The sequence below is a fragment of the Lonchura striata genome, chromosome 6, assembly GCF_050655825.1.
Source record: "Lonchura striata isolate lonStrDom1 chromosome 6, ASM5065582v1, whole genome shotgun sequence".
Classification (NCBI taxonomy): domain Eukaryota; kingdom Metazoa; phylum Chordata; class Aves; order Passeriformes; family Estrildidae; genus Lonchura; species Lonchura striata.
Genome location: NC_140708.1, coordinates 32,999,657 through 33,027,248, shown reverse-complemented (window position 1 = coordinate 33,027,248; position 27,592 = coordinate 32,999,657). Strand labels below are relative to the sequence as shown.

General features: G+C 48.6%; 1 protein-coding gene across 2 annotated transcripts; it reads right to left on the bottom strand.

Moving 5' to 3' along the window:
- Positions 1-166: 166 nt before the first annotated feature.
- ADRB1 (adrenoceptor beta 1) lies at positions 167-19,231 on the bottom strand. Of its 2 annotated transcripts, none has more exons than XM_085582807.1 (2): positions 17,860-19,231; positions 167-968 (listed from the first exon to the last, which is right to left on the bottom strand). In XM_085582807.1, the coding sequence occupies exons 1-2, from the start codon at positions 19,225-19,227 to the stop codon at positions 696-698; spliced, it is 1,641 nt and encodes a 546-aa protein (XP_085438933.1). In that variant the 5' UTR covers positions 19,228-19,231; the 3' UTR covers positions 167-695. The 2 variants fall into 2 exon arrangements, with proteins under 2 accessions (XP_085438933.1, XP_085438932.1); XM_085582806.1 differs by lacking the exon at positions 167-968 and adding an exon at positions 11,182-14,853.
- Positions 19,232-27,592: the final 8,361 nt, after the last annotated feature.

Genomic DNA, 27,592 nt, shown 5'->3' with positions numbered 1-27,592 from the left:
CATTCCAAACCCATCAAAGGAGGGGAGGCGAGCTGGGAGGGCGGGCAAGCAAGATGCTCCTGTTCCTGCTCCCTGCCCTGCAGGTCCTTGAGAGCAAACAGGAAGATGGTTTGCTCATTTCCCAAAACAAAACACCCCCTTATTTTCAAAACACCCCCTTATTTATTTGTCGGAGTTCTGGAATGTGAGAAGGGTTCAGTCATCGCAGCTGGATGTGTCCTGATGTCAGCTGGGGGTCAGTCAGGGAACCAGGGTCAGTCAGCTGCTCCAGCAGGGAACCAGTACAGCCCAGTTAGCTGAGGAACATTCCACAGGCACCTCAGAACACTGAGGCAGGAGACCATGAGAGCCAGAAGTCCTCTCAGCCATCCCACAGCTCTCCTCTGCAAGCATGGAGATCAGTGATGGGCTTGCACACTGTGCCAGCTGTGCTGAACTGCGTGTGCTCTGGGGGAAGAAATGGCTCACTTTGTGGCAACGGTGGACAAACGGTGCAGGTGGATCATTTCACTTGGCTCTGGGCTGTTGGAATCCTGACTGTGTTTACATTCAGGCCCTGCTACTGGAGGGTGGTATCCTTCTGCCACAGGGGAGGCAGAAGGATCCCACATCAGGGGGAGGACACTGAAGCATTGCAGTGATAAATGGGACATGGTCCCACCCAGGAGGGGACAGACAGCACCTCTGCAGTGCCCTCAGCCAGCTCCTGGTGCTCCCACGCAGGGAGGGAAGCATGGCACAGGGGGAAAGGCTGAGCTGCAGTCTGCCCCGTGGCCCCTGGACAGAGGTGGGACAGCAGCAGCAGCTGTAGTGTTCATCCTGGCTTCTGCCATCCCTGAGCAGCAAACAGGCTCGGTGGCATCCCCCTGCTCCCAGTGCTGAAGAGCTTCAGAGAAGCCAGAGGAGGTACAGAAGCATCCACTGCTTTTCACGGCACACTTCTCAGCACCAGGAGATGACTCTAGAGGCTGTATGACAAATTGCTGGTTAATACCCACATTAATTCATTTTTCCCCTCAGAGTTACATTTGCTGTGCCTGCAGAACCATCCTCTGCTCGTTTTCTCAAGGTGATATGCTAAATCCTGCTCCCTGGACCATGGCACTCAGCTCTTGCTGGAATGTGATCAAGCTGCAGATGTGGGCTGAGGGAATCGCAGGGAATCTGCACTGCTGAGCACCACGGCCACACCCTGGCCTGCTCCAGTGGGGCAGGGTTTGACCCCAGGCTCAGACCTCTGACAAGGAGCTGGGTGAGGAAGTGCTGCAGCCTGGCTGTGGGGTGCTCTGAGCACCCATCTCTGTGCCTGGCAGTGCTCCCAGGTGCTGCTGCTGCTGTGTCTGAGTTCCTGAGGTAGTGTCACACCGCCACACCGCCTCATGATGGTCACTCCATCCTAAGCCTTCACTCTGGGTCACTCTTGACAACACAAGGGATGAGTCTAGAAAGTAATTACTCCTACAGAAAGGGAGAGTTTTGAAGAAGAGCAGAAAGGGACCAAGATTCCCCGTTTTGGATGCCTATTTGTGTACCAGACTGCAGCTGTGTTTATGGGAAGAGACATTTTCACATGCCAATAATTTTCATGCACACCAGGCCTTGTGCAACTTTTTCTTTCCATTTACAATATTATGTATTTTTTATGATAAACTTGAAGTGAGGCTTTCGTGCATGAATGATACAGTTTCCATAATATTTTTTCATATGCAGAGACGTTTTGTTTTGATCTCATGGGGCATGAGTCAACTTCTATTTCAAAGCCACTGGAGTCCTTCCAGTGACTTTCCCAGAGCCTGGCTGACTGGGAAGATGAAGCCTGATGCATTCTAGGTGCAAGTCAGCATGCCTGTCGAGGCTCAGAGAAGCTTGGTAGATCAGCTCGAACAAAAAAGGCTCAATCAAAAAACTGTGTCAATAGCATTCAGTGAGCTTGGTGTGAAACCAGAGTCTCTGCCCCAGAACTGCACATGCTGCAACATCACGAGCCCCTTGGAGAAGCTGGCAGCAGTGAGTGCTCAGCACTGGAAGATCCACAAAGCAGAAAAGGTTCCAAGTCCCTTAACCTCAGGGCTGCAGGAGTCAGCTACAGAACTCATCTGAGTGGGACAAACCCAGGGACAAACATGACCCTGGGTTTCCTGGATTGCCCAGGCTAGGTGCTGAACCCTCACAAATGCAGCAGCCCTGTGACCTGACCTGGATGCTCGTGAGAGCTGCCTGCATGGTGGAACTGCAGGGTGACACTGCATGGTGACATTGTATGGTGGCACTGCATGGTGGCACTGCACGATGACACTGCATGGTGGCACTGCATGGTGGCACTGCATGGTGACACTTCACAGTGACACTGGATGGTGACACTGCACAGTGGCACTGCATGGTGGCATTGTGTGGTGGCACTGTACGGTGACATTTCACAGTGACACTGCACGGTGACACTGCACGGTGACATTGTGTAGTGGCACTGTATGGTGATATTTCACAGTGGCACTGCATGGTGGCACTGCATGGTGACTCTGCATGGTGACATCTCCCATGGAGAGCCCTAAACATGCAAGGGTGTTTCCCACGAAGGCTTCCCAGACTTGCAAGTGTGGGATCCCACACAAATTCAGGCATGTGCCCATCCCGTACACATGAATTTTATTCCCCCTTTCTACAGACTGCTGGAAGAATCATTTTGGTTTTTGGTAGGAGCAAGTTTCGGTGGGGAAATAACAGGTTCCCCAATTCAGCAGAATTTTAGCAATTTGCCTCAGCTCAGAAAGATGACCCTGTTCTGTGGGGTGAATAAGGAAGAGAAACAGATTCTGGAAGACAAAAAATGAGCAAGAAACAGGTCAGGTGCCCAAGGCTACTTCCTCGCTGTTGACAGGGCTCACACTGTGTCACCAACAGAGTCCAGGGCTCTGTTAGTGCCACAGGGCTGGCAGAGGGTCTGTGCCATGCACAGGAGCTCCTGCCAGGCAGCGAGGGGCACGTGGGGAGCTTGAGCAGCACTCACCAAGGAGGGCCCAGCAGGTCCTGGCTCTGCTGCCACCCTGGCAGGGACCTGGGGCTGGTACCGTGTCCTCCAGCACTGGCCCTGCTGAGGAAACCCTGCGTGGTTTAAATTAAGTGAAGTGTTTTGTGTTTATGAAACAGCTCCTAACAGTTTGAAAAGGGGACTAGCGGTGTTTACACACAAGCTGGACAGACTCTAGCACGGTGCATGCTCTGTTGTGTCAACTCCTGCACCTGCAGAAGATATTTTAAAATATCCCCGTGAAGTGAGGGAGCCAAACAACTGGGTCCAGTCAGCCCTGCCTGTGCTCCCACTAGAGCCACACTGAACTTTTGCTAATGGAGCTGTGGGATGCTGTGGAAAATCTGCTCTCCAAGGAGTCTTTGCTCCTGTGTGAAGTCAAGGCTGGCCAAAAGCAGGGTGTGGAGCTGCAGAGGAGCAGGTGCTGGAGCAGCCTGGCTGCTGAGATGATGGAGAGCTCCTCCAGGAGAGGGAAGACCTTGGGAGGAGCCCAAGTGTGGCAGCACTGCAGCCCACTGCTGGCACAGGGAAGCAGCAGCTCAGCTAACACCGCCTTCATCCCCCCCAGGCAAGGAGGAGGCTTGGCCAAAGAAGAATGATTTTGAAGCACATTTTCTTGTGCTTTCCCAAACTACCAGAGTTATCAATGTGCTTCTCATTGTGTGTTTTGGTTTCCTAAGCCAGAGGGTGCCTGGATCCCTTCTTAGCAACACGGGTTCTGTTTTTTGTACCACCTGCAGAAGGTCCAGCCTGGCTGTGTTTGCTTGTAAAGTGACACCAGGATTCAGTCCATAGAAAGTTGTTGACCTAGGAAGAGAGAGCTTCTAGAATTTAAGGGCTGGGCAATTTCTTGGAAACTGCCTTATCAGCACAACTGCAAGCTGGAGCTTTAACAGCCCTGCACGTCCCTGGTCCCTCCTCCTGCAGTTCAGTGTCTATATGCTGTACACATGTGTTTATTCTGTAGTTTTCCATCTAAAATAGCTTTGGGCCCAGATTGCCACAGAACCACGAAGCCAAGATCAGTTGCTGAGCTGATACTGAAATCAGGGGTCAGGGAAGTCCTGAAACAAGCCAGCAGTGGGGAGCTGGTGTCTGTGCACAGAGGCTGTGTGAAGGCTGATTCCAAGAACCTCACGTGCCCTTCCTCCCCTGGTGGAAAAGGGAACCATGTGGGGGGGTCAGAGGTTGTTATCAGCAGAGCAAAAGGTGCTGAAAAGGAACAGAGAGGCATTGGCTTTGCATGGCAAGGACAGTCACCAGGGTGAACACTGGAGCTGGGATGAGAGGGGATGGATGAGTGCAGCAATCCAGGGATTGAAAACAAAACCTGGCAATGCATTAAAGTCTGCTGGAGGCATGAGCCTGCACTTACAACTTCAGGCACAGGGCAGGACAGGCTGGGTCACTGTGAGCCCCCAGGGTGTTTGTAGCACCTCAAACCTTCCTGGCTAGAGACAATCTGGAGCCCAGGCAGAGCTGCCACCCCTTGTCCTCCCCCAGTTCCTCTGCCAGTGCCATGGTCCAGCTGGGATTTGGGATCTCCATCCCACATTGTCTGGGATTCTGGGGAAGGCATCTTCCTGGGAAAGCTGTAGAGGGCAGGACCTTTGCATCTGGGATGCAGCCCTCATCCCTGAGGGGCAGTCTGAGTTAGAGCCCCAGGAGCAGCAGCCAAGCCCACCTGGCTGCTCTCAGCAGGGCAGGCTGCTCTGCAGCACCTTCCTGGGAAACAAATGTCCACAGAGCCCCAGGCACGCAGCACCAAAACCTTCACCTCCTGAATGGCTGCTGTGATAATCCTGTTTGCTCTGTCTTAGTGACTGAAGAGCACCATAACCAAGAAAAACAGCAGGATTATCCCCCAGCACCTGTTCCCACTGAAAGGATTATCATAGCTGGCTGCATCAGTGACGTCCCCTGGGTATCACCATGAAAGCAGCCTGAGTGGCAGCCCACCAGAAGAAGACCTCTCTCCCCTTCTGCATGCCTCTTTCCTGGGTATTTTTAGCTTCTGGAAACTCCTCACAGACACAGGCCAGTCCATATAGCTACAAGTCAGTGTCAGTGTTTTCATGTCTGCAGAGCACAGGCTTGCTCTCCAAATAGCTTCATCTCTTGTTTGTCTGTCAGGGAGGCAGCATGAGAAGTATGGGCTGTAAACTGCAGGGCTGAGAAGACAGGTAGCAGCTTTAAAACACTTTAAAAACAAGCTTTTTTTCCTGCTCAACATTCCCTGTGTTTTTGTTGTTCCAGCACAGTATCTGACCCACTCACCTCACAACCTGGTAGGGCTCTGTTGTGCTGCCTTTACATCCACAATACAATGGTAGCTGATGTAAGAGCTATTTACTGCAGGATGAAAATGATTGATTGCAGAAAGAGACATCTTCCTCAAGGCTGTTTACATGGGGAAGCAGGAAAACTGGAGAGGGTCCAGAAAAATTTGGAAGGGACTCAGCTCATTGGTGGATGCAACAGGAATGCAACCCTCCTGCAGATGGAGGGCTTGTGTTTTCAAACTCACCTTCCAGGCATGAAACCTGCCCCACTGTGCCCTCTTGGCTCTCTTGTGGGGTCACCTGAAATACCAAGATTTGCTCAAGCACTGTGAAATTGCCAGTGGGCTTTGCAGCAGTGCTTCTGAGGTTCTACCTCAGAGAGGTGCTGCCCCAAGGCCTCTGTGACATGAGCTGACACCTCTTTCCATTGGTCTTCTCAAGGAAAATTCTTCCATCTCTTAAGCAGAGGCCTTGGAGAACAGATTACCACAGACACATTTTTTTTTTCTATAATGGAATGTAACATTAAACTAAATACTGGAACATGGAGAAAAACAAAGCAAAAAAAGTCACAGAAATTATCCTTAGCTTCTAATGATTTTTGCAAAACACTACTGAAAGTAGGTTTTATAGAAAAAAAAGTATTTATCATATCTGTCAACACTGGAAAACTATGGTTAAATTAAAATTTTATTTTAAACTCTGACTACGATCCAGCAGTGATATGAAATTTATAAATAGCTTATCATACACCACAGTATAAAAAGTATATTTAGCCTCTTGTTATTGAGACTAATTCATTGTTCTATATGAGATGGGAATTAGCTTTACCCCTCTGACCATCAAAACAGAAAAGAATTAAAACCACAGGGAGGAGAGCAAAACCAACCCACACATCAGAGTCTCCTGAGAAAAGCACCATAGGAAAATGGTCCCTGATGGAAAAGGCCACCCTGATGCTGAAGCTTGGCTACATCTGGGCTGAGTCCAGGCAGTACCAAGCAGTAGAGGTCTCTGATCCCCACCGTGGTGCACAGGATCTCAGCCTCTGACCTGCATAAAAGCTGTTCTCAAGCCCTGAGCCAGCCAGGTCCCCAGTTTAAATCAGTGACACTGTGCATGGGTGGCTCTTTCCAAAGACTTCACCCTGTTGTTTTTGGCCATGGCTTTGACAGGATGGCTGCACACAACTCCTTGTGCCAGCTCAGCTTCAAAGCAAGAAAAGTCCTGTGGCCCTGGTCCCAAGGCACTGCAGAGACTCTCCTGGCACAGCTCAGTAACACAGGGATAAACTGGGCACTAAGTCTGGCTGTGCAGCTGTTTTACTTGGCCAGGAATTTCCACATGGCTGACGATGCTGATGCCCCCCCTGTGTTCTTGCCATGCTCCTGGTGTTTCCCAGTGGTTCAGGTACCATGCTGTGCTACAAAGGGACAGAGCCTGTCTGGGCTTTTAAGGTGCTCCTTGAGATCTCTTGGCAGCCCCATGTCAGTGGAGCCTCTGCCAGACAGGACCAGCAGCTTCCAGGTGGGAGAGGATCAGAAATATTCTTGGGTATTTCAGTCTTGGAACCTCAGATAGAGGAGACAGCATTCCTTTATCCAAGCTCCATTAATATCCCATTAAAAAAAGGACAAATGTTCCTCATTCTTGGGGCCAGGCAGAGTCAGTGTGCTCTGCTCTGGCCATATCCCAGACTGTGTGTGTGTGTGGAGGGATGCAGACCATGGGCTGTGACACAGCAGCACCAATGCAGCCCATCAGGATGCTGGCTGGCTGCAGAGCATGCACAGGCAGTGCAGAGGCCATCACTGGAGTGGCAGGGAGTCTGTGACCACAGGGTGGCTGTGGAGAATGCTGTGCAGCAGCACAGAGAGGGAAGATGGGCAGCTGGTGGCGGGAGGCTCCAAGCAGCAGCAGCCAGGAGCCAAATTGTGACATGGGGAGATAAGGCTCTTGATGGATAGACCTCAGAAGGTTTGAAGGTTTTTGTTCTGCTTGGATAAGCAGTGAAATATTCACACAGATAAGCTTCAGAAATGCATCTGATCTGAAAGCCTTTGTGTCTTAAAAAGCAGGGCTGGAAATAGAACAAGAGAATTCCTCCGTGGCTTTTGTGGCTCCTGGGTTTTCCTTCCCCAGCACCAGGATGACCAGAATTTCCCACACAAGCAAACCAAGAGCCAGGACAGCTCTAACAGCCAGACCTTCCCTGAACCTCAGTTGAATGCCTGAGGTTCAGGCTGAGTACCAGCCTGGCGGAGGGCTGAAGGCAGCACTGAGGATGGCCAGCAATTAACCTGCACTTGGAATATCAGTGCTGGAGTGCTTTTGGAGGGTGCATCACTTCCTTGGAAACAAATTAGAGTCCTGTACTGTACCCCAGCAAGTTTCCTTGTACCACAAGTTGTTTAAACTGTTTGTCATTATGCATTTCCCATTCAGACAAAAACAGACCACAGAGCCTGAGGCACCAAGGCTGGTAGGAAAAAGGAAATCCTGCTCCAAGTGGGCAGAGAGCAGCTCCCTGGCTCTGGGCAGCACTGGCAGACCCAGCAAAGGTTTGGGGCAGGAAGTAGCAATTTCTGGCTCTGTAGAAACCTTTCAGGTTCACCTTTGAAATATGACTCCCAATCAGTTCTGCAGAATTTCTGTCTGAGCATCCCCCAGCTTTGGCATGCCTTAGGGAGGAACCAGGTCCAAACCCTGAGGTCAGAGCAGCAGAGGGCTTCCAGCAAGCCAGGGAGTCCATTTAGGGTCCCATTTAGGGTCAGCTCATCTCTTCCCCTGTGTCTCTCCCTGGGCTTTTCAATTTGCCATTTATTATTTTGCCCTAATGAGTCTCCCCATCCACCCCCTAGTTTTAACCTCTTCCCTACCAAGCCGTGCCTGGAGTTTACAGGAGAGTTGTTTATGTTAAATAGCTTTGTAGTAGTTTCCTCCTCCGCCACCTCCCTTCCTTCCCCAATAAAAGCCCTACGGCATGTTTGGCAAATCCTGTAAACAAAGAGGAGGGTTTGGAGACCCAACAAATATTTGGTGAACCCAGTGGGGAAATAATGTCTTTTTTGAAGGACGCTGCAGCCTGAATTCATAATAGTAGGAAACTAGTCTCCAGCCTAGGTAAGGAATTGTCTACTTGCAGCTACCAGGAATAAAATACAGATGCCCATGCAGCCAAAAGTCATCACTGGGAGCAGGGGGTTAACCCTGTGTTTTCCTCCCCAGTCAAGATGGTGCTGATGGCAGCAAATCTATGTGTTTGCTAATCTCCAAATACTTGAATTTGTGACAAGTGGGCAGGGAAAGGAGAACATAAAAAGGCAAGAGTGTTTTGAACTCACCTAGGCTGATGAACACAAGGCAATGAAAATCCATTAGCCTGGCTGCTCCCTGCAGAGGAAAACCAGGCACACAAAATCCAATTCATTATTCTCTTTCTTATTTAACGCTAAGTAAGTCATTGAACTTTACTACTTGATCTATCCATTTTCTTTAGTAGTAAGACTGCAGGAAATCTTTCTCTTCTCAAAGGGGGTTTCAAGTTTCTCACTGATATCATGTAAAAAATACTTGGGAGTGTATGAGTAAAAAATAACTGCATTTCAAAGAGAGCTTGAGCCTTGCAGATAATGATAATTTTTCTTCTCTGAAGCACAGAACAGAAAAGTGGAGGCCCCTGAGAGCTGGGAGCACCATTGTTCTTCTTCCAGGCCATTATCTGGAGACAAGCTCTGAGATAGGCTCCAATGAGGCCATGGGAAGGATTATCTGCTCGGAGTGCTAATGGCATGCATTTGACAACATCAACCATTTAATTTATGAGGTGCCTTGTAACCTAAAGGCAAAGAAATTCATACCATGCAGTAGCCCAAACACATCCGGTGCAATTAAAAATTGTCTGATCAAAGCCCAGCTCTACAGCCCCTCTTACCTAACTGCAGCTATTTTGAAAAGTTCCACCTTCCTAAAAGGCACCTTACTGGATTTTGTACTGTGATGGCAGTGTTATATAATGACAAATATATTAATGGAAACTATCCAGCACTGAAATCATTCCAGCCTTTTTATCACCACATTCCTTGCTCCCACATAAGTGAAGTGTGCAGGAATAAAAGCTGCTCAGCATCATTCACCAGCAGACACACATGATGGGGTTTGCTCACAAGCCTCTAACAGTGGTGCCCATGAGTGTTGGGGTTCATACATATGCTCTGGGCAAACAGAGCTGCTCTTCCTGGGGAATTATTTTTCCACTGTCCTTGGCTTGTGGCCACGTCACCCTCTTGCATTTGAGGACAGTTTAGTGCTGTGACCCACATGAGTTACTCTTTTAGCTGCCCTGGTCCCAATCTCTGTCAAAAGTTTGTCCCATGCCCCATGCTGTGGTCTTGGAAATAATAAGACTTAAATAATTTCTTTTTCTATTGCACCAGTATTTATAAAAAATGAATTTTTTTTTACTCTTCACATACAGTAGGAAGCTTAATGGCTTAGTCACTAAGTCTCTGAATAGAATATTCAGAGCAACTTCTGAAAGGGAGGGAAGGTTTGGGTGGCAAGTCCTCTTTTTTCAGCACAAGTTAAGCAAAACAATGAACCAGAGAGGGCTGGTCTGGGTCTCAGCTTCTGCACTGGACATGAGATTGGTGATCACAGTGATGGATCCAGATCAGGGCTGCTACCAAAACAGATGATCCCTAACCCATCTCTCTGCATCTTCCTATGCCACTTGTTACCCCTGTTTGTGCAACCTGCGGGGTGAGCTGAAACAAACCTTGTCTGAAGGGGCTGGTTTCCAGCCACAGGAGCCCACTGCCCCTGCAGCAGCACAGGCATGGAGCCAGGCTGGGAAGCAGGACATGGAATGGGAGTTGAGGGCTGGGGAGGAGAGGGGGCAAGCACTAGCCCTGGCTTGGACGGGCTGATGTTGAAAACCACAGACAGGCATCTACCCTGTTGGCAGACAGCTGGCAACTGCCTGGCAGTGAAACAGGAACAAAACCTCTCACGTGGATGTTCCCAAGGTGGTTTAGAGCACTGCTTCAACACCTGTTGTGGCTGGCAATTACTGCAGCACCTGCCTGGTGCTGCATCTGAGATAAAAGCTCCAAAAATCCCGAGTATCCGACACAAGCTGCTTTGTGAGCATCCGCACAGACTCTCCCGTGTCAGATCCAGCCTGGATGCACTGGTGGTGTGGCTGTCCTAGTCTGGGAAGCCGCCAGGGTACCAGGTCGGGGATGCGAGTGAGCAGCAGGTCGCACATCGCCCTCCTGCCCCCGTGCCCACGGCGAGGGTCGCGGACCGCCGCCTGCCCGGGAGCGCAGCCCGCACCGCCCTGAGCGTCCTGAGCGGGTTCATTGACGGCTCCCACGCGAGCATTTAGGGGAAGAGCCAGACAAACAAACCAGCCCTGGCTGAAGGCGGGCTGCGGAACAATGGGAGCTTTGTGGGACATCTCCCATCACCTGCCCCAGTCCAAGAGGAAGCGCTCCTCCCTCCGTGCACAATGAGAGGCGAGGGCTGGCACCCACCTCTGTGTCCCGGGACACCTCTGGGTCCCTTCTGACCCTCGGCCAGGTGAGAGGGGCAGCACTGGGAGGTGACTGGGGGCACAGAGAGTGTCCCTGGGGTGGCTGTGGTGGATGGCATTTGTCCATCACCAGGGTCTGTAACCTTCACTGGACCGGTCGGTGCGGGGCTCTCCATCTGCACATGGAAACTTTAACCCTAAGCACTGTTCTCCCTTCCCCACTAGGAATTCCTGCCGAGGGCTTTTCTCGATTTCTTCTTCTTAACAAGAGGTCTCTAAATTTTGGCAGCAAAGCACTGTTCAGTTTTACCACCTGGAAAAATCGCTTGTGCTGTCCCTGCAATTGCTCCTTACAGTGGCAGGGTCCCCCTCTGAGGGAGGGCAGCTTGCAGATTTTAAGGGAGCTGCAGCACTCACCTGACTCTGCAAAATGACTTGTTGGGATCTGAAATATTTATACACCTAGCAGCTGCTGAGATTTTGAGCTCTTTAGTGTCTCTGTTTGCCTCTTTGGTGTATACAATTAGATCTGCCTTTCAAAGTATTGTGCCAATGAGTTTAAGAGCAATTACCAAAAGAATTTTAGTAGGAAGAAGCCAAATATCATGGCTTTGAGAGAGACACTGGGCCAGGCTTGCAAAGGTACATCACTGCCTAGAGACACACACACAACAGTTGCTAATGGCTAAGGCACTGAACTAGTAAAAAATCCTCATTTAATCTCATTAAGGACAACAGGATTTGGTGCATTACAGAAGATCAGATGGGAAGGGTACACCATTACATCTGAGACGCTCTGCTAATCATGCCAATGGCAAAAGTCTGCAAATGGTAAGCTTCTATTTCCTTCTTTAGGTTGTGAACCTGGAGGTCAGGACTCATTTCCTATTTGTTTGGGAATTTTGCACTCTGGTGCAGCCCATATTAATAACTCTGAGCATCAATCCTGAAGGGAATGGGTACAACCCAGACATTGCTCAGCACCTGGTACAGTTCATGTCTGGATTCAAACAGCTGCCAGGGCACAGACAAAAAAAAACAAACTTGTGCTACTGGGTGCTAAGGCCAAGAAGACAAACATTACCATGAAAAACCTGGAAGTTGAGTGGGGCAGGGCAGAAAAAAAAGTTAACTTGTGAAGCAAATGTGAGTACCGAGCTGCTGGTTTTGGTGAACCAGGAAGCTGATCAACAGTTTACATAACACACCCAGACTCTGCTCCATTTCCAGCACAATTCTGTGGCTGGTTGGAAGGACAGAGCATGAGTCAGGGCAGGGGCATGGCTGGCACAGCCAGGGCAGCGTGGGCACACCCTGCACCGCACAGCACCTGCCCACAGCACTGCCACCCCCCGAGGCAACAAGGCACCTCCTGCTTGGCACCACGGAACAGGAGGGTGGCTCCAGGCTGGGGGATGGCCCAGGTCCAACAAAACTCAGCTGGAGCCACTTGGAGAGGAGGAGGAGATGCTGAGGGGGTCCCATGTGTGGGAGCTGTGTGGCTTTACATCAGCTGAAAGCGGCTCAGGTGTGCTTTATTCTGCTGCTGTTATCCACAAAGAATAAGAAAAACTTCTAGGAATGTTTTGGGCATATTTCAGCTGCCAGTTCTTTGGTGGCATGCTCCTATATGGAATGTCTAAACTCTCACACTTCTTAACCTGTGTTTCCACAGTGTCTCTGTCTGGTGTATTCCAATTGCACTTTACCAGTAAAAGTCAACACCTAGAGTATAGCCAAGGATACCCCAGTTTTCCTTTCTGCATTGACAATTCTGTGTTTGCTCACTGGCATCACCTTTTTTAGCCTTTTCCCATCTTGGTCACTTTTCCCAGCAGAGTTTGGCAGGCTGAAGTTACTGAATTGCACGGATAAATCTCCTGCTGTTACCATGGGCAGCTGCTCCTCGCAGAGGGGCAGGCATACAAACATCTCAGAGAAAAAGCAGATCAATTTCTTCTACCACATGATTGTCAGAAATATTGTTGATCTTACATGATGTGTGGTTGGTTATATGAAGAGAAAGAATCCTTACTTCCTCCTGGGGCATTTGGGAATTTGGCAGGGTCTGAAAGCGAGTCAGTGGTGCATAGGGAAGTGCTCCATGGGGAGAGTGTGCTTAGTGCTATTGCAGGAGATCACATTAGTGCTCTTGACACAATCTGACAGAAAGTCCCAGCTGAACAATGAGGTTTTAGGATGAAAAGAGAAACATTAGCAAGGTGTGTACATCGCCGTGAATTTGCTTCATCTTGCTCGTTGATGTGGTGGTAACAGAACTATTTTTAGGTATAATCCTTCAAACAGAACATGACTTCTCCTTTCTGATTAGTACAAAGCTGGCTGCTAGTCAAAGGATAATTATTTCCCAACACATCACCTAACACACACCAGCAAACAAAACACTCATTATTTGAACTGTCCAGCACTAACTGTTGTTTAGCAGTTAACATTTTCTCAACAGCTTTAAACAGGACTAATTGCTCCAGCTTCATTAGCAGAGGTCATTTGCTGTTGGTAACAATACTTTTATGGAGATAGTCTCTCGTATGAGATTAGATTATCAGGTCAAATTCTGCTCCCAGTGCCAATGATGCCTGACCGCAATTGGCCTCACGAAAGTCTGCTCTGCTCTTTTCAGTTCATAGCTGCCCAATTTCCAGGCCTGCAGCTGATCTATTACATAAAGGAAGTAAGTGCACTCCACCAGACGGGAAATTACAATAAATTAGGAAAGTGTGCAGCACAAGGAAGTTTTGCAAAATAGCCACTTCAGGGCTGTTAATAAAACCCCGGCTTCAGATAAGGTTTAGGGGAAAAAAAAAGCCGATAAAGAAGTTATCCTTATAGTTGATGACACATGGATGGATACCCAAAAGGAAAAGCAGCATCTGCATAAGAACCAGTGCATGCAGCAACTCAAAGACCCAGCTGATGCTGTCAAACGCACAGTTCAGATCATAAGCCACCTGTTTTGCACATAGTTCCATGCTGCTTGGAGCTACAGACAGTGGATGCCGAGGGTTGCAGTCTCAGAGTGCAGCGGATTTGCAGGAGGGCTTCTGTGCAGCTCTCACTGGTGGGGAGTCCTTCTGCAGAGCCTGTGTGTCTGAAACAGACTCAGCTCCCTGAGCACACACAAAACTGAATCCAGCCCTTCAAGCCCATCCATCCCCATTCAAACACGTGGAGAGAGGCAGCCTTCTTTTCAGAAGTGCTGAGCAAACACTGCACGGAGTGTGGCCGGCGCCTTGGAGAATCGGGCGTCTTCCCTGTGGAAGTCTCCAGGCATCCTCGCCAAACAATTTTGGTCCTGGCAGCTGCAGGACGTGTTCTCTGAGCGGATTTCTGGTTTACCTGTGTCTCCCTTCCCTGCAGGCCTGCAGCTCTTTGCTGTTGCTTTCCTGCCCACGTACGTGTGCAGCCGCATGCCTACCACCTTTTCTTTCTGACTTGCAGCTCCAACTGCTAATCCATGTCTGGTTTTTGTCAGAAAAAAATATTCATCCTGAGTGTTTGACTCACTGCCTCCAGAGTATTTCAGCTGCCCCACAACGCTTCTCAGAGTATCCTTCTTCCCTGCAGAGAACAGCCTGTTCTGAGTGTGATCCACAGCAGACTGCTCGCCAGCAGCCTCCCCTTCCTCGCACACATGTGTGCCATATGTCCTGCTCTGTCCTCACTGTTACTGTGCCACTGCCTTTTCCACGCCGTGCAAGATGGACTGGCATCCCCTGTGCAGGCTGCCAGTGGATTACTTCAGCTCTCTACGAAGGCACTCAACGTGTCAGCCTCCAGACTCTTCCAGCAGGTCCTCAACTGGCAAAAATTCAACAGCAGACAAATCCTGACTGCTTTGCTGACACAGCTGGCCCTTCTGAGGTCAGTGGGCTAAACTCATCCTACCTCAGTGCCATTACACTTGTCCAGGAGATGCATCACCCAGTACAGTTCTTCAGCAGGGCAAGCAGAGCAAGCTCTGGCCATAAATTTCCCACCTAAGTTGGACCCTGTTGAAGCAAAAATGTCACCACTTTTTAAAGTCTAAGGACAGAAGTGTTTGGATAGTTAAAACTGAGTGTGTGAACTGATTTATGAAATGAAGAGCCAAATCCATCAGGCTGTCCTGCTCCGTGCAGTAGGCCCTGTGCTTCCCCAGGATCTAGCAGCCTGCTGAGGATGAGGGCTTGACACTCACTTCAGTTCCCAGCCAGGTGCTGGGATCCTGTCCTGCTCTACCCAGCAGGCAGGAACCTGGCCCTGCCCTGGCTCTGTGGTCCATAACATGCACAGTGCTGTCTGCCCATCCCATCCCATCCCATCCCATCCCATCCCATCCCATCCCATCCCATCCCATCCCATCCCATCCCATCCCATCCCGTCCCGTCCCGTCCCGTCCCGTCCCGTCCCGTCCCATTCCAGACATGCACAGCCTGCATCTCGCTGCAGTTGCTGGCATCAGACATCACCATCCAGGGCACCCTTTTGGTCCTGTTGTGTTTGCTGCAATCAAAGATAAAACCAGAATTTTTTTTTTTAAATTATTTGATGACAGAGCCCACTTTACTTAACTCCTGATCTGATGTCACCCCAGCATTTTAAGGAGCCTGTTTCACTGTTAGCAAGGAAGACACCATTAACTGCAGCTCACATCAAACTCCAGTGACATCAATGGAAAAGTATTATTTACTTCTCCAATCCCTTTATTTTGTATTTGCATGAAAAGAGTAACTTTTTTTTTCCCCCTGAAAATACAACTTTAGAAATTGCAAAGGACAAATTCCTTAACTTTGAAAACAAAGAAAAATGAACAACTGGTTTCCAAAACAAACCGCGAGCCACCACCCTGAAGAACTTGCTTTGGGAAGTGCTGTTCTTGGGAGCTGCTATTTAATTAAACTATACTCCTAAGTTTAATAAAGCTAAAAAATACTTCACTTTTATTCTGCACTGTCTTTTTGTTTCTCTGTCTGCCATTTACTCATTTCAGTAATGAAACCACAAGGATAGAGCACACCTTCATAAAGCAATAAAGGAACACAATCCTTCGGAGCAGGGACACAAAGCTGCAGCACTTCTGCTCACTGTAACTCCTTGCTTAGATCAATGAAAAATACAACATTCAGTTATCATGACCTGCTTGGGCAGGATCAGGCCTGCTGTCAGCATGAGGTGCACCTACTTGTGGGGTGGCATGTAGTGATTAAAGAGATTTCTTGCTACTCAAGACCATTTTAAGCTTTCAAATTAAGTGTCCTCTGTAATCTTAAATATTCTGGTCTCCTGACTCCCAGCCATGTACTCCAAAGACAACAACAACAAAAGGGGAAAAAAATAAAAAAAAAATAAAAAAGAGACTAATATATTCCAGAAAGGAATAGTTCAAGAAAATGAGTATTCATTATCAGAGTGGAAACACCTTGTCTTTAGCCATTAATTTTTTCCCATTAATAAGGGAAGTCAGTGGACCTCACTGCAACAGGAACACAACCATACTGGGTTTCAAACAGGTTTTTTACAACATTGTGTCAGGAAAAGCCATTAGATCAAGTTGTATTGGTAATCTGAGCCATCTTTGAAGAAAAACAAATGCTGTTCTTCCCATTATATGTTGGTGTTGTTTCAAAACCTATAGAGACACATTTGCTTGTGCTGCAATGGTATTTATTGCACATAGACCAATTACTTACACAGTAGTAAACTGCACCAAAGTATAAATACGTTATAAAACACACAGAGAGAAAAATGGAAATGACACACAAGTGCTAAAATAACAGCAGATTCACGTGGGCATTTGGAAATAAAAATAAAAATAATAAAGTCTCTTAAGATATTTTAATTTATAATATGGATATATTTACAGTACCTTCAAAAAATAATATTAAAAAAAGTCACTCTCTCAATAAAACTATAACAGATCTGACAAAACCAGAAATCAGGTTCAGGGTCGGTGTTACGCAAACCTCAGTTTCCTTTTCAATCTGCGTGTATGTACGTGTGTGCAAGTACTATCTTCAAATAACTTTACAACTCTTTAACACTGTGCAAAAAAACGACTTTGTCGCCATTTTTTAAAAAAAAGTGTGCAGTAAATTTTTGTTGCCAGGATTCTCCCCCCTCCCCCCGTTCATCTGTAATTACAATGAACAAGCTGCAGAAGGTTCCTCACCCCTCCCTCCCCGGCCCTTGTCCTAAACCCCTATTAGTGGTATGTAAATATGCTGTTTAATATAAACATGGTCCGTTCATTCCCCTGTACAATATGCACAGTTTGAGGTAGAAGTTTCTCAGCCTGACTGCTATTGTCTGGCCGAAGGAGATAAGCACAGTAACTCACTGCTGGCTGATGCAGAGGGAATAAGCTCAAGAGTGGGGTCGGGTTGTGTTACCCCCTTTCAGAACACGCCAGCGCTCCTCACTGCTCACTGTTTTCTCTCTCGCTGCTCTGCAGACGAGGAGAGCACGGCTACTCCGAGCTTCAAACTCATCTTGCCAGCAGGTCTCCGTCTTGCCGGCTGCGCTCTGTGCCCGGAGCACCTGCAGCACCGACCCCGCGCCTCCCAAAATCCCGGTGCCCACGGAGAGGGGACGAGCCCCGGGCCAGGCGGGGGTGGCCGGACCGCAGCTGGAGCCGCCACGGGCCGGCACCAGCCCCGGTTCGGCCGCCAGCCCGGTCCCGGGACAGGCACGGAGCGCGGGCGCTGCCGCCGCCGGCCCCGCGACAGCGCGTCCCCGAAAGACGCGGAGGCTGTCTCGGGGATGGCCCGTTTGTTTCCTTCGCTGCCCGCTCAGCGGCTTTCCTGTTTTCTGTAGTTTCGGATGAGGTATGTCGTACACCAGTTCACCTGCTTTTATTCCTAAGCAAACACCCGCGCTGCCCCTGCCAAGGCAGGGATCGTTCTGCTCGGCACTAGCGTTACCATCAGGCAGCTGCCGGGGATCTCTGCTCCTGCGTGTCTCCCTGCCTGCCTTCCCCCCTGTCCCGGCTCGGACGCGGCCCCCACGCCCCCCTATACCTTGGACTCCGAGTCGGAGGCTTTGCTATGTCGTTCCTCCAGGCTGGACTCGCTGCCGCCCCGCGTGCCCCCGTTGCAGTCGGACCAGGTCCCGGCCCGGCTGCGCTCGGGGGAGCCCACGGTGCTGATGAAGCCCCCGGGCAGCCGGGCCAGCTCCCCGCCGCCGCCGGGCAGCCACCGGTCGGCTTTCCGGCGGCAGCACAGCAGCCTCTTGAAGGCCTTACGAAAGTCGGGGCTGCGGCAGTAGATGATGGGGTTGAACGCGGAGTTGGCGTAGCCCAGCCAGTTGAAGAAAACGAAGAGCCAGTCCGGCACCAGGTCCCTGTTGAAGACGTTGACGATGTTCACCAGGAAGAAGGGGAGCCAGCAGAGGGTGAACACCCCCATGATGATGCCCAAAGTCTTGAGGGCTTTCTGCTCCTTCATAGCCATGATGCGAGAGGTCTTTCGCTTGCTGGCTCGGCCGTTGCCGAGGATGGGCTGGTGGTGAGGGTGAGCGGGCAGGGGCGTCTGCGGCTGCTCCTGGCTGCCGTAGAACCGGCCCTCGCACCTATCGATCTTCCTCATCTGCTCCTTGGCCTCTCTGTACACCCGCAGATACACAAAGATCATGATGAGAAGGGGGATGTAGAAAGAAATGATGGACGAGGCGATGGCGTAAGCCCTGTTGGTGACGAAGTCGCAGCAGCCCGGATCCTGGTAGCACTCCAGCGCCTGGGGGTCGTCGTCCCGCCACCAGTGCATCATGATGGGCAAGAAGGAGACCAGGGCAGAGATGGCCCAGACGGTGCAGATGATGCCCTTGGCCCGACCCTTGGTCATGAGGCTCTGGTAGCGGAAAGGCGAGGTGATGGCCAGGTAGCGGTCGATGGCGATGACGCACAGGGTCTCGATGCTGGCCGTCACGCAGAGCACGTCCAGGGAGGTCCAGCACTCGCAGAGGAAGGACCCCCAGAGCCAAGTGCCCCGCACCACCAGCGTGGCCCCGAAGGGCACCACCAGCAGTCCCATCACCAGGTCGGCGCAGGCCAGCGAGGTGATGAACAGGTTGGTGAGGGTCTGCAGCCGCTGCGTCCTCCCGATGGCCGCGATCACCAGCACGTTCCCGGCCACGATGAGCAGCACCACCAGGGCCATCAGCAGGCTCATGCCCACAGCCCACTGCTGCGACAGCTCGGCGGCGGGCAGCTGCCTGCTCCCGGGCGGCACGGCCGTCACCCCGGCCACGGAGCGGTTCTGGGGGCCGCAGTCCGGAGGCAGCCACCCATCGCCCATGGCTGTGCGGGGCGCTCCGGCCGCCGCTCCGCACCGCGCCGCGGGCAGGAAGGCGGCGCCGCCGCCGCCGCCACCGCCCGGGGGCTGCCGCATGGCCCCGCGCCGCGCCGCCGGACGGGCCCGCCCCGGTACCGCCCCGGTACCGCCCCGTACCGCCCCGTACCGCCCCGGTACCGCCCCGTACCGCCCCGGCACCGCCCCGTACCGCCCCGGCACCGCCCCGGCACCGCCCCGTACCGCCCCGTACCGCCCCGGCACCGCCCACCGCCAATCGGCACCGGGGAGCGGGAATGAAGCGCCCCGCCCGCGCACCGGCGGTACCGCTGCCCCTGCCCTGCCCCTGTTCTTGCCCCTATCCCTGCCCTTCTCCTACCCCTACCCCTGCCCTGTCCCTATCCCTGCCCTACTCCTGCCCCTATCCCTACCCCTATCCCTACCCCTATCCCTACCCCTATCCCTGCCCCTATCCCTGCCCCTATCCCTGCCCTACTCCTGTCCTTACCCCTGCCCTATCCCTACCCCTATCCCTACCCCTATCCCTGCCCTACTCCTGCCCCTACCCCTGCCCTATCCCTGCCCCTATCCCTGCCCTACTCCTGTCCTTACCCCTGCCCTATCCCTACCCCTATCCCTACCCCTATCCCTGCCCTACTCCTGCCCCTACCCCTGCCCTATCCCTACCCCTATCCCTGCCCCTATCCCTGCCCTACTCCTGCCCCTACCCCATTCCTGTCCCTATCCCTGCCGGTAGCCCGCCCGGACTCCCCCGGACTCCGTCTGTGCTCTGGCTACGCTCTGCCTGCCCCGCGGCTGCCGGGCTCAGAGCTCCCTTCCCGCACGGCAGCGTGGATGTCCTGGGCAAGGGGTGTCTGTGCCCGGCAGCCGCAGGGCAGGCAGGGGATACGGGCAGGGTGGGCTCCTGCCGGCTTCTGGAGCAGAAGTTACTTCTCTTTATCCCTAGAAAAAGCAAAATGTCAGCACCATTCTCCACTGGAAAGTAATTTACACCCCCTCCCATTGGATGTCCCCATCAGGGACAAGTGCCGCGCTCGCAAGCCCCCTGTCCCCGGTGCCGCCTCTCCCAGCCTGGGCAGCCCCAGAGTTCCCACGTAAAACCCTTAAAGAGATGATGCTGCCAGCTCCGTGCAGGGACTGCGGCTGCCGCTTGTCCCCTGCATCTCCCCATTGCGAATCCTCTTTTCCCCTTCTCCTCCAGCCCTGCCAGACCAAGCCACTGATGGGTTGGGAGGTGGGGACCCCAGCTCCCTTTTCTGGGTTTTATCTGCTGTGTTGAACAGATCTCTCTGGATTTCTAAAAATGCCTGCAGTAGCTGTTACACAGTCTGGTCAAACCCACGAAATCTAGGGACTGCTCTAAGTGTTAATGCTGTTAGTACCATTATTTGGTAATGAGCAGTAAAGTACGTGAAACATCAGATAACCAACTGAGCAAATCCCTGCCCAGGTCCCCTGCCCTTCTGTGAAACCTGCTGCTAGGAACTTGTTTGGTTATATTTCCATTTACCTGCTTGGCTCTCTGTTCTGCTCTGAAGCTGTAAGACTGCGTTTTAATGCATTTTACTGTATTAAACTTCTTAAAATAATGTGGAACAACCACTGAGTAAATGAGAACAATGTCCCCTCTCTCCTGCCTTTTAAATCATTGGCATGTCTTTACAGCAGCACCAAGTGTTCCCCACAGCACTCTGGGAGCAAATGGAAGTCACAGTTATTTCCTTCCCCCTATATATTTATTCTGCTAGGACTTCTCTGCTGTTCCAGATGGCCCATAAAAATCTCTTCTAGGCTTAGGCTTGATTTACAAGGTCACAACCTGGGAAAAAAAATATTTATTTATTTACACACTGTTTATTTAACCCTGACTAAAGGGCACACACCAGCGTGGACCTGCTGCTTGGCAAACCATTCCCTCGTGTTCTCATGGACTTTGCTTTGCTGCTCGTCATCTGCTGGACCAAAGCATGACCCTCTTAAGTGGCAAGGGAAGGAGGCATGACATCTTCAAGAACAGAGGGAGACTTATGCCAAATGAAAAGCAGAAGGGTTGTTTCCAGGAGTATTGCCTAGGTCTGGTATCTGTAATTCTGATCTAAAACAAAAAGTAATAATATGAAACCAGGTTAGTGGAGCTGTGGGATAGAAACAATTTTTTCTTTTCTGCATTTAGCTGGAACACTTAAAGTAAGTACGAGGCCCATGGTGCATCATTGCACCAAAACCTTCACAGATGAGATGCTTGGATGAATTTTGTGAATGTGTACAGTCCATTTTAGCATAAAATCAGCCAGAAAAAAATCTGATAAAATCTTACATATTTTTCCCAAGATGACACTGAAGCAGTGGTGGGGATACCCTGCAGCTGTTTTACTTGCTATTCCTGGAGCAACATCCATCTGTCATCTGTCCAGATCCATTACTTCTGTAATATCTTTACACAGTTAATAAATACCATAAACTAATAAAATGCCAACTCTTTGCCTAGCAAGCTGTCCTATCAGATCTCCAGCAGGAGGTCTCTTCCCACCACAAGAGAAGATAAGCTGAAAGGTTGGAGGAGTAAAGGAAATTAACAAGTATGCAATAAAGCAGAAGACACATAATTGTGTGTTGCTTCTCCGTGTCTTTGTTGGTTCCACACACGTCAATCTGGAATGTCAGATCAGAACTGGAGCCAGAACGTCTTTGGGAAACAATGTATCTCCAAAGGAAAAAATAAGCAAGTTTACAAATTCTGTACAGAACATCCCTCTGGCCCTTGAAGCATAGAGCAGCCAAATATTCACTGTGGGCTTAACCCCTTTCAGAGCATTACCTTCTGCAAATCTTTAACTCCAAATTTCCTTGGAAATTTCATTTTTTTTTTTTTTTTCATTTCAGACAGCTCTTTAAAATGATTTAAATACTTCAATTTGTTTGCATATTAGTTGTTATGTTAGGTCAAGAGAAGAGCTAAGAGCTTACAGCAGTGAAATGTTTCTTTCTACTTCCTCTCTAAATGACAGTTTTTAATGAGTGACAGGTAGATCTGATGAGAATCAAAATTCATTGAATTTGAGGAGCCCTGTTGGCAAGAGCTGTGAAACCTCAGCATTTCAGGAACTGAAGTGAGCTACATGGGTGCTTTTTAAACCCAGTCCTTTGAGATGCTTTGCACAGCTTCCAACTTGTCTTTGAGCTCCTCCTTCCTTGCAAAATAGATCGTGAGATGAGGGTCCTGTTGAATGGGTCATGTCCCTACCAGCAGTGGGACAGGAGGCTGGGAATGGTGCTGGCCCCTGGCAGTAACCCCTTCCCTCATTGTAGCTGTAGCTAGGGCAGTGGGTTGGCTGTTGACTTGCTGCTGTAAGCCACCCCTGAATCTCCAGGGCTGCTCTGAGCTCTGTGTGCCTCGTGATGCCCCTTAGACAGAGATTTTGTCTTCCTTGCCCAGTCTTCATGAATCAAATTCAGGGACCACTATTATTAACATAATTCCTTCTAAAAACATGAGCTATTTGTTCTCTTGAGGCATTAATCAAAAGCCACTGAAAAGCCTGGAAATCCTCCCATTGATTTCAGTGAGCCTCATGTTATCATTCCTTCTCTGGAGAAAAAGAACCACCTAAAAGCAAATTAAAAATGCATTTGCTGTCCATTTTTCTTCCTGCTGTCTTCCTTAATCTCTTTGCAAACTTAGCATCTGGTAAATCATTTTGTGTTTGCTACCTGGACAGTTGACTAAAACCTGCAGGAAAGTAGGTGAGAAACAGCTCTGCAAGTTCTCATGTGAAGTGATCTGGCTTCACCCTCTCCCTGCTGGCCCAGGAAGAAATCATCACTTGGCTCTGTTCACACTAGACATTTGTTATTAGAGAAACAGAGACATGATGGAACATTGCCACAAGATCCATGTCTCTTGCTTTTAAAATAAACATCTTGGCTTTGACTTGACGTTTATTTTCCATAAATGCCTCAGCTTCAATTTGGCATTTCAGCAGCGGCAGGAGGCTGTTATCCTGTGACAACATGCAATTCCATTGACATTATCTCCTGAGCACGTGTGACAGTGCTCCAAATACTGTATGTAGTTGATTTTAGGTAAACAATATCAGAAAAATATAAAGCAAAAGTATCAAAGAACAGGAGTTCCAGCCCTATGCTGTGTGTGTGACACTAAAATTCCACAGGGTTGCTCTGTATAAGTGTGAGCTACTGTAGGAAACACACCCTGAGTTTGGCTTTGGGGGTCCAAAGCAGTGAATGCTTATTAATTCTTGTTCACTCAAGGGCTGTGGCTGATGGGAAGGTTAGTACGTACAGGACAGAGCATATCAATGTTTTGAAAAGCTCCAAACCAATCTGAACACGCATGAATAAATCCTGATGCTCTGGAAGACCCTGTCACAGCAACCCAGCTGTTGTTCAGAGTATTTTTGTCATCAGGAGACCGTCTTACAATCATGCTGATTCATTAATTCCCTTCAGGTGATAAAAGAGATGCAATATGTCTTTCTGTCTCTCTCACACACACTGAGCAAAACAGTGCTGAAGAACAGCCAAGTCGTGTTTCTTGTCTCCTGAAATCTGTGTTTCATTGTTGCTAAAAAGTCAAAATTCAGAAGAAGGCTGAGTTGGACCAACATCATTCAGTTCTACCAGAATGGACTTTATTTGAAGTCTGGACTAATATTAATCTAGAGCAATAATTATGTGCTCTTTAATGCAGATCACAACTGACTGTATTTGCTCAAGTTTCTGCGGATTCCTGCCTACATCCCCCTGTACTTTCTTGACATCCTGACTCCTCTACAGAGACACAGGCACTGTGAGAAAAGGCTGCCTCTTTTTTAAGCAGCAACAATTCCTGTGAGAGGGGTGGCAAAACATTTTACAGCAGGCCAGAAAACCCTGCAGTGGCCAGAGCCTTTATTTATACAGAGAGATTGTGGTCAGAGATGACAGCAGAGGAGTGATGACTGAGTCCTCTGAGGTTTCATGTTAGTCTATTCCTGCTTCAATGCATACTGGCTGCAAGAAGTTGCCTTATTTCTCCATCCTGATGCTTACCCATCCATAGGATGAGAATAGCATGCTGTGGGAAACTCCATCTCACATTTTACCTGGAAAAAACCTGGTGCTTTAAAGCCACATGTTGAGGTGTGGGCTTGATGAAAAAGCACAGCAGCAGCATTTTGGTGTCCAGCAACATGCTGGGTGCTGAAATGTGGAATTCAGAGACCATTTCATTCCCCTTCACATCATGGATAACTAGACAACATAAACAAGTGCCTGTAATGTTCCAAAGGATTCATTCAGTGTTTTTGGACGTGTGGGAAATCTGTATCTCTGTTCTGAATGGCAAAAGGCTGACTGGAGCAGCATAGCTGAGGGTCATCTCCAGCTGGCTGTGGTGGTGGGTGATGGTTGAGGCTGATTTAGAGGTCTGGTCAGCCCAGTGCTGTTGGCTGAGTGTCTCCAGTTGTAGCACTGAGGCCTTGGATTCTGTAGGGACATGGGTTAGGGCTCCCACTGCGAGCAAATACATTCTGGATTCCTTTTAAGAAAGTAAAGTCATTTGTGGTTCATGCTAACTTAGGGCAGTGCCATGGGAAAAATCTCTGAAGAGCTGAGATTTTGTCACTACATGTGAAAAAGTTAAATAGTTGTTCCTTTTTCTGTGGTGCTAAGAGTGACTTTAGAAGGTTTGGAGGATTCTGAATTGCAAATTTTAACTTTGAAACCTATCTTTTTGACAGTTTAAAATATTCAGTGACAGGCTTTTTCAGTGACTGCTTTTATTTGGTGCAAATAAATTAGCTAAAAGAGGATGAAATAGTAGGATGCATCAGTGTTAGATGGGGTCTTGCATAGCCATGCAAGGCTGCTAATAAGTAGCATAAGAAAATACAAATATTAATAATAATCTTAGAAAAATATATTGCAACAACTGTAATTCTGTGTTGTTCTTTTTTTTTCCCCCCTAACCTGTTGCTTTGTACCTGTCTGATAAATGTCTTTGATACCTGCTTTTGGAAAATGCTGAAAATGTTTAAACCTCCTTAACATCAACCTTAGATGTAGTCAATGCATGTCACGGAGTGAAGACTGCTGGACTTCAATCATCACAGAATAAATGGTTGACTTGCACCTATCTCGCATGTGGGTGAGCTCAGCCCTTACCAGTTAATGCACTGCCCTGACTGACTCGCAGACCAGCTGAGAAAAGTGCTGGAATCCAGTGGTGCCTCCTTCTAAACACATTCCCAGTGTGTAAAGCAATGCTTACAGTAATAAATCTACTGCTAATAACCTTTTCTGACTGGTTACGAGACACCTCTGCTGACCATTTCTTGGTGGAACTGGATTCTCTGGATTAAGCTTTTAGTCACCTCTGCATCTTTTACTTTTCAGTATTGTGGACCAGGGCATGCACCTTTTTTATTTATTCAGTCTTATCATAAAATCTTTGTAAGATGGTGATAAATTGCCTCACTTTTCACCTCTTTGCTTATCACTTTGTTATTACAAATTAAATTATGAAACTCCAGCTCTGCAAGTAACATTTCTGATAGAAAATTCTCTTTTAGGTACCACCTATTGGGAAATATCTCTTCAGTCTGCATTTAGCGACAGACACCTGTTATGGTAAGGTGAAGTGCTCAGCATTCCCCCGTTTCCTGGTACATGTGTTCTGTACTTTTGGAAATCTGGCCAGAATTTAAAGCTATATATCTACATCATTCAGTAAAAGAATTATGGTATTAAAATATAGTTTTAACTAAGGGGAAAAAAGAGAAAAATCATACTGAAGTGTCCCTTTAATCACTGAGCCTCCCTGTCAGATTCCTCTCTAGTTTTGTTCAATGACTGATGATGCGAAGTTAATATTGAGTTTTATCTCAATTTTTACTGTTAGAGCCTAATTTTGAAGACAGTCTAACCAGATCTCCCTTTCCCCCAGCCTCTTCTATCAACAAGACATTTAGTAATATATAAATACCTCACTGTGGCTTCAAGCTAAATTCATTTATGATCAAATAACATAAAGGACATTTGCAAGAAATTATTGATATGCCTGTTTTTTATATACAATGTTTTTGGAGAAAAAAAGAGGATTAACCTTTATTTCTTTTATTTTTATTTTTATTTTTATTTTTATTTTTATTTTTATTTTTATTTTTATTTTTATTTTTATTTTTATTTTTATTTTTATTTTTATTTTTATTTTTATTTATTTTTTTTTTTTAGGTTTTCTCTATTAGCTGTTAGACTTAATATAACTCCCTCATACCTGAGTAGCAAAATCTTGCATCTGCCAACAAATTTGTAATGCATTAGTAACAAAGCCATAATTGTATCTAATAAATACTCTCTTTGCTCTCACTGGGCTTTTGTGAGTCTGAATAGCTGTGAACCACTTTGCAGTCCTCATCTGAAAGGTTTCCTCTAGACAGAATATTATGACTATTTTAAATAGAAAAGCTGTTACTGAGACACCCCTGTGTTCAAGCTGCTCTTGACAGCAACCACAGGCTGCTCACTGCAGCCTTGCAATCTGAAACTGCTAAGATTGTAGTTAGCTTAGCTGTTGTCACTCAGCAAACACCTTGTTCCTTATGATTTATTTATCCTTCTATTCTGCAGACTGTCCAGGAATGAGTTTGGGACTTTTCACACATTAATTATTCATAATGATTCAGGGGGATTGTTTATGCAAAAAACCTTTCAGGCCACAGGCTCTCTATGAACTCTTTGCCTTCCTGATGTCTTGGTGTATTTGCTGTTCCTCCTGTATTGTCCACAGAACCCATGGATCACTGCAAACCATATCATGTGGCATTGCTCTTGTTCCCCAAAGGATGAGTCTCCAACCCATGAGAGGCACTTCTGGAAGGCACACAGGAGGGCTTCTGACGTGGGCATTAGGGCATCTCACTATTTCCCTGTCCTAGGCACATCTCATTCAACTGTTTCTGAAATTACATGTTTTTGGACACTGGGTTGGTCATTGCTGTCACCTTCTACTTCAGCTCCTTGCAGTTGTCCTGCAGAGGGGCTGATAGTTTGAGTGAGGTGGGAGAATGACTGAATCTGGCCTGTGGCACAGGAATGCCCTCCTGCAGACTTGGTCACATTCATCAGGTGAAAGTTAGGAAGGGATTCAAAGGGACAGACAGGAGAAATGACATTTCCCAGAAGGAGCATTGCAAGGTTGGATTTTAACAGGCAACTTCAGCATTTCCATTGGTGTTCGGCCTGTGGGATTGGTGCCTCTGATTGCAAAGAACTTGTCTTTTCCTCTTGATGCCCGTTTCCTGCTCTTATTACCCTTGGCACCAGTTACCATACCATGAAAAGACATTCTTGTGGGAGCAGGACTAAGGGGGCAGGGCCCTTGTTTCTCTCTCAGTGAGAAGTTCTGATAATCCTGACGTGCTGCAAGGCCTCCGGGGAGCGG

Bases quoted from the DNA above. Each gene is read 5' to 3' on its own strand.
- ADRB1 (XM_085582807.1), bottom strand. From the start codon at position 19,227: ATGCGGCAGCCCCCGGGCGGTGGCGGCGGCGGCGGCGCCGCCTTCCTG. The intron at 969-17,859 runs GTATAGGGGGGC...TTTGTCATACAG, and splicing joins CCTCCGACTCGGAGTCCAAG to CCTCTAGAGTCATCTCCTGG.